General features: G+C 34.8%; 1 protein-coding gene across 1 annotated transcript; it reads left to right on the plus strand.

Annotated features, from left to right (window-relative positions):
- Positions 1-32: 32 nt before the first annotated feature.
- On the plus strand, positions 33-3129 carry UGLYAH (ureidoglycine aminohydrolase). The gene is made up of 7 exons (XM_021431454.2): positions 33-159; positions 462-543; positions 831-887; positions 1492-1530; positions 1906-1976; positions 2586-2639; positions 2756-3129. Exons 1-7 carry the CDS (start codon positions 68-70, stop codon positions 2823-2825), a joined length of 465 nt encoding a protein of 154 aa, XP_021287129.1. The 5' UTR covers positions 33-67; the 3' UTR covers positions 2826-3129.
- The last annotated feature ends 4101 nt before the right edge of the window (positions 3130-7230 follow it).

The following is a 7230-nucleotide window of genomic DNA, read 5'->3' on the forward strand; positions in this document are numbered from 1 at the left end:
AGAAGAAGAAGAAGAAGGGAACACATGGATACTTTTAATTCAAAATTTTTTATACATTCTTTTACTCATGCAGGTGGATTCATATGCTTATCTACCTCCTAATTTTGAACATTCTCTGAAGTGTGATGAATCCGCTACTCTTGCAGTATTTGAACGAAGGTACGTTATTACACACCAACTGGTGACCATCTTAACTAGTTACCTTCCTAGTTTGGTTTGGTTTTTATCGTTACAATATTGTTTAATTTTCATGGAGTGCTTGATGAGTTACCTGCAGAGCTTTTTATGCTATTGTGTTCACTTCTTAAGTTGCTTATTTGTTAAAGTTCTCTTATTATTTTATTGTGAAGACCAAGGTAATTGGGTTTAGAAATAATCCTGTTAGGATGATGTAATAGTTCTATGTTGTATATTATTAAGATCCATAATTATCTTCTTTTGTGTTACTCACCCTCCTGTAGATATGCCTTTTTGGACAATCATATTACTGGGCATATAGTTGGTTCGACAGATAAGCAGCCACTTCTTGAAACTCCCGGTGAGGTACTCTTGATCTCCCTCTTCTTCTTTGCTCTTCTGCTGTCAGTAGTAAATTCTAGGTTCCCAATTTTGATATATGGAGACTGGAGACAAAACTATTTCTCCTTTAAGAAAAGTGTTCGAATTGCATTGCATTGTTTTGATCTTAAAAATGTTTATCAAGAATTTGTTTTTCCATAGAAAAGTGAAAAGGATCCCCATGCTGAACTAATATACATGGTGATCTCTGGATTTGTTTATAATATTACTACTTGACTGTGTTGATGTTTCCTCTAATGTGATGTGAACAGGTGTTTGAACTTAGGAAGCTTCTTCCAGCATCAGTTCCTTATGACTTTAATATCCATGTAAGCAACAATCACTGTCCCCAAGTTTACTCTTTGTCCTTATTTAGTCTATGATTATTGTCTATATTATCTGCAAATACCAATTTAATGTAATTTGCATCATCTGCTGTAAATCAAAATCCAAATTTTTTGGGTTGATACTGAAGCAGATGTGCTGCATTTAAGTTTGGTCAATTTTGTTGGGGACCTTTGGATGATAAATTGGGATAAAACAATTTCATGTTTGCTAAATCCGACAATTGATCTTCATGGTAATAAACTTAAAGGATAAGGTGATGCAGTTTACTGCATGAGTGATGGTTGTGAATTATACGTTAGGTTTAATTGGCAGTGGCTCACTAGAGGGAGTAGGGGACTGGCGTTTGAGTACTTTTATTATTCAAATTATTGCTGTGATGCACCACTTGAAGGTTGTTTCCAACTTGTTAGAAATCCCATTTTGTTATAATTTCCATACTTAATAAATGTAAACCTTAAATTTAGTTCCTTTTGTTTACTTAAGTATGATATGTCTAAGTAAACTTTCTTTGGCTGAAATGAAGATGATACTCTTGTAACTTTTGTCTGTATGGCTGATGTTTGGACTTTGTACCCTTAACTGCAGATTATGGATTTTCAGCCTGGAGAATTCCTTAATGTGAAGGTGAGCTTTTTGTTTCTGGCTGATATACTATTATGTTAGTATTTGACAATAGTTAGGTATTAAATCTAACTTGCTTATATGTGTCATCATTGACTGATAGTAATCAAAGGGACAGTGCGGAAATATATTACTTCTAAAAAATAGAAGGAAAAAGTGAAAATAATTTAACCAATACGTCTTATGTATAGACTCTTAAGTTAGGCTAAATTCCAATAATCGTTCTTAATGATACAATTTGAGGCTTAAATACATGTGGTCAGTCAATATTATGGTCCACTTATGATTTGTTCTATACTTCAATTACCATGACTAACCCAGTGCCTCATTAATATGAGCATCTGTTGAGATGAGTTTTCCAATTATTTCTTTTTGCAGGAGGTCCATTATAACCAACATGGTTTGTTGCTTTTAGAAGGACAAGGCATTTATCGGTTGGGTGATAGCTGGTAAGAGTCATAACTGAGTATTGAAACCTTGGTAAAGTGTACTGCAAAATTGTCTAGCTATTGTCTTAGTTCTCCATGAGCCATTGTGCCAAGATTTTCTAGGAAGGATCCTGATAATTTTGACTATCATCACACTTTACATACCAGCTATGCATAGCTTTAATGGAAACTTGAATTTTCCAAATAGCTTTTGACAACCTTTTGGAGTATCTACAGCTCTACATGGAGAAGATGTGAAAAATTTTCTCCTTTTTTAGTTTTATATTTCTTTGCCAACAATTTTGTATGCTGGAGTGTTGATGGAGGATGCAGTTATGCTAGTTGAGGGATTGAGTTATCTAGGAGATTGTATTAGTATTTATGGATTTGTTTGTAATCTTTACATCTCCCTACTTGTTCTACGTTACTTGTGTTCTTTTTGATGTCTTGTCAGTTCTTTCAAAGCATGTGCTTGCCTACAGGCACATGCTTTAGTAAGTAATAAGACATCTAAGAAACATACTAATGCTTTTCCAAGGCAATATGCCTAGTGTTCTCACCATATTTTCCCACAAGCATCTGCCACAAAACACATTTTTATACCCTTACTCCTTTTTCTATTGTTAATAGGTATCCAGTCCAAGCAGGCGATGCAATTTGGATGGCACCATTTGTGCCGCAATGGTGAGGAATATATAACCTCTCAATTTTTCTTGCTAGGATGTCAGAATGTTCTCTTCCTTTAATTTCTGCAGATTGATTCTGGGTTTGCAGACTGATACATTTTGGTGCCATTTCAGGTACGCTGCACTTGGCAAAACTCGGTCACGTTATTTGCTGTATAAAGATGTAAATAGGAATCCACTGTAGTCACATACAGCATGATGTATGAGCCGGTGGACTTTGACGAGATGGTCTGAATAACAATTGATCCACTTACAGTGAATTAGAGTACGAATTTCGTCGCCTGTAAACATTAAATTAAATGGATTGCATTTATCCTTATGTATTTATGCACACAAATTTGATAACCCAACTTCTGGAACATATTTGCTTGTGAAATGGCCGGTTTTGTCTAACCTTGTCTGCCAAAATTGAATTCACTTGTGAGACTGCTACAGTTTGTGAATGTACAGTAAACAATTAGTGAAAACTATGCTTCTGTTGATTGGAAGTTGGTTGGCTAACTGTTTTTGAAAGAATACTGTTCATGACTAAAAGTTGTGTCTGAAACTTGAGCAGCTTGTTAGTGCTCAACTCCCTGTTTCCCGCATAGGGTGAGAAATTGATCCAGTAGAGTTCTTAATAATGTTGAGACTTTCCTCCGTATCTGTAATGAAGCAAAGGTTCTAATATTTCTTTTTTTTTTTTAACGTTTAAGTTTCATTGAATATCAATGGAAACAGGGACAGGATCCCTGCTTTACAAAGGCAGGCTTTAATATCTTTGCACCAAGGGTCTAATATTCTTGTTGACAGAAATCTATCATACACATTTTCTTGATAATATAGGGGAGAAAAATGAAGTTCAAGCTTCGATCTTTGTTTGTCTCGTAGCACTCTCAGTGATGAGAACTCCAAGATCCTGGCTCTCCCTCACATGGGTCAACACGGGTCTCGGCAGTGGAGCCCACATTGGTGGAGGGCTTTGATCTCGGGAGCACCCTGCATCTCATGAACGTGTTCAGACAGGAACAGAGAAAATCCATGGTAATCCATTCAAACCCTTCTATTGAGCTTAAATTTACTACTCAACATTGGCAAGAATGTTTTAATGACCTTATGGCCTTTGGGTTCTGAGCATAGGGTTTGGGGTAGCTAAAAGATGCAAAACTTAGCTAATTAATTCAGGATCATTGGAAAGGAATGTAACCGTGATTAATGATGCATTAGGTAGAAGCTCTTAATCTAAATTCAGTTAAACTGCTAGCACTATGGTATACTGTTTGCAGTTGACTTCCAGTTTCAACCTGCTTTGAACTTTCAAGTCGATAAAAACTTTAAAACATAGCAATACTAGTATTAGATCTAATTTAGAGATTGACCCTACAAACATAATTAAATCGTGTGGTCAAATTCCATAGGGATCCAGTTCTTGTTTGATGTAATGTGGCATGTCCTGTAAATTATCAAGAAAACTTAATTAGCAATTTAACTTTATCTCCACTAAATATATAAAATGTTGAAAGACTTATTCCCTTCAATCTACTTCAACTCCAAAGTCTGTCAGTAAACAAGCCTATCAGATACACAATTACATGTACCTTTGTGAAGCATAACATATTCTTTCTGATTAAGAAACTAGTTTAATCCCAAACCTATGCTTAGATAGCCAATCAAATATAAACTTAACTTCTTTAAATACAGCTCAATTTTTTTAAGCATGGTAGAGAATTTTGGAATCATTTGTACAAAATCTTTGGATTAAGTAAACAAGATTATCGTGTGTGTTTTACCTTTGAAAGGCCAACACCCTTGCAGGCCAACAATTCCATGGAGAGTACCGAAGATCTGGTTCCAGAACTTCCACATGGCTCTTGACAGATAACCATGGGAGTGAAAGTATTGTGGCCCCACATATAAAAAGCACCATCACCTCCACCACCAGCACCACCGGCCCAGTCCCTTCACCACTCCTTTCCCCCATTTTCCCTCAACTCTATGGTGGGATGCTTCAAATCAGGCTTTACCAAATGAGGAATATTATGATATACATTATCTACTTTTGTGGAAGAAAAAGTTCATTATCTTTCTCTTTCATTAAAAACTTCTTTTTCCCTAAAGTTATCATTAGTGTTATTAATTAATATGTCACAAATTCTCCTTTCTAATGGCTTTTTCTTGGTCATGAAAATTCCCTTCCAATACCCTCCTTTTGATTATCTCTCTTGCTAATATAATAGCTGTTAACACTTTATTTCTACAACAATATTCTCACTATTGCTTTAAACACAAGATTTAATATAAAGAGTTGCTAATAACAGCTCGGTTTGGACTTTGGTCTTATTGCTTTCATTGAGAAAGGTTAGGATTTTGTCTTCAAGTCTAAAATGTGATTGGTGTAATTAAGGAAAGGGATTGGAGGTATTATCTATTGCGGCATAAACTCCAGTTAGCCAACAGCTCCACTGAGTATTGACTATGGTAGTCAACTTATGCATCAAAATTAAACACGCAAGTGGAAAAGAGTTAGAAATAAATGTTCTATTCAGCATATATAAGTTATTTGATGTTTATAGTTTTATATTTTTATTTTTCATAAACTAAGAGAGGACTTGAACCTCAGCTAAGCTTAGGTGGCATTGCCACCAATTTCAGTCTTTGGTTCTTTACTTCTACTCTCCTTCACTGATCAACTAGTACTTCTTTGCCTTGAATATATAAATCCATTGGCATTCTGTCAGAAATAATTTAGCCTTCATGTGGGAAGAACTGTGATAACTCCATGTTCACTTTATTCTTCACTTTGATTTTTGGAAGCTTGATATCTCGGCCTTAACACTTTCCAAGACTGTATTATCTTGATTCTCAACTGAATGCGCCTTTAACAAGTTGTTATTATATATGTTCTTATTTGAGTTGAATTTCCTTGCCTTGAGAAAACAAAACATCAACAAACATGATGCTCAAATATCTATATATTTATTTTGCTCATCATGGTTCAAATATTCCAAACAGATTTCTCATATGTGATGTACAATGATATACAATATGTTGACAGGTTATGAGCTGTGACAGCTGGATTGAAAAGAAGGTAGAGAATCTGTTCAAATGCAACAACAAACTTTCTTCATAATTTCTATAAAATGGTTTTCCTATTGAAGAAGCAAAGCTCAAACTCATATACAAATTTAACATTTACCAGATCAGGGTTTTCATGGTCTATTGCAAGAATATAGGAAAATGATTGTTTTGACTAAAACAGGAAAAAGGATGCATTTTTCATTTGGTTTGGCAAATAACCATTAATAAAGAGCAAAGACATGCAGAATGCATGTGATTTTTGAATAATGAAATTTTTTATATAGAGTCTTCTATGTTACCACAGAACATAAAGTAATTTTCCCAAAAATTCCAACTGACATCGATTCTCCAGGCCAAAAATAAAAGAAAGATATCTCCCAAGGCAATGCAGAATGTATCATATGTGATTTTCTTTTCATATTCAAATGCATGTTGCCTGTGGCTTACTGCTATCCATGATAATGTCCTGTTCGTGGGAAGTTCAATATCAAATCCCACTGAGGCTCTTTTGACTTGTAGATAAATGATTGTTGTGTTGCGCCATTTTCTGTTAGTTGAAATTTTGCAGGCTAATCTTTGCAAAGTGTGAAGTGTATTAGATGAGAAAACCAAATAGCAGCTTTGCACGGTTGCTTTGCAATGCCACCCCATCACTGGGATGAAGAGGCACCATCTGTGTGTTGCGCGTCTTCAATAAGTTTAGAACAACATTCTGACCCAAAGAGCAAACCTCTTGCTCTACATAGATACTTAAGGCTAGATTTTTTAAATTGATGTTTTTCCTTAATCTATTTTGCTTCCATCCGTTTATATTCTATTCTTTTTGCTCTTTAAAAGACTTTATCTACCGAAGACTTGTGTAACAATACCCAGAAAGAGATAGACAGAGAAGCATGTAGACTCAGATTTTGAATTGAAGAAAGGAAATTAATAAATTCTTGAGAGAGGAAACCAATAGATTTTTTGCTATCGCTATCAGTGAAACAGGTTTCTTTACAGACACGTGTAGCAAGTAGCACCATAGACTGAGCAAAAAATGGAAAAGTAGCACCATAGCACTACACTAACAACTAGTAAAGATGCATCATATCTTGTTGCAAAACAAGTGCACTAATTAAGGCTTGCAAATTGGTGCAAAATTTCCTAATGAACTGGATTTTGCGAAGTTGCAAAAATCATAGTCATCTAAAATCAAGTTGTTTTTCTGCATACCTTGATTTTCAACTCCACTTATCCAGGACATTAAAGTGAAGATAATGAAGTGTAATGATTTTTATCTGTCTTGTCAATGTCTTAATAATTTTGTTTTCTGAAGTATGAGAAGGTCGAAAAGACAGCATATTTAGAAAAGCAAAATAGTTCGCCTTGTGAAGTTCAATCACCTACGAAAACCATTAAACCGACAGTAAAAATCAAAGTCATTCAAAATCACCTATGATATCGATTTATTTGGATAGGATCATTTATATCAGTCATTAAGCTTTCCATACGAACATATGGATCCTTGAGTAAATCAGTTTGTATATTTGTCT

The sequence above is a fragment of the Theobroma umbraticum genome, unplaced genomic scaffold, assembly GCF_002168275.2.
Source record: "Theobroma umbraticum cultivar Fairchild unplaced genomic scaffold, ASM216827v3 scaffold_30.0, whole genome shotgun sequence".
NCBI lineage: Eukaryota > Viridiplantae > Streptophyta > Magnoliopsida > Malvales > Malvaceae > Theobroma > Theobroma umbraticum.

Bases quoted from the DNA above. Each gene is read 5' to 3' on its own strand.
- UGLYAH (XM_021431454.2), top strand. From the start codon at position 68: ATGCAGGTGGATTCATATGCTTATCTACCTCCTAATTTTGAACATTCT. The intron at 544-830 runs GTACTCTTGATC...TGATGTGAACAG, and splicing joins TTCTTGAAACTCCCGGTGAG to GTGTTTGAACTTAGGAAGCT. The intron at 1,531-1,905 runs GTGAGCTTTTTG...TTCTTTTTGCAG, and splicing joins GAGAATTCCTTAATGTGAAG to GAGGTCCATTATAACCAACA.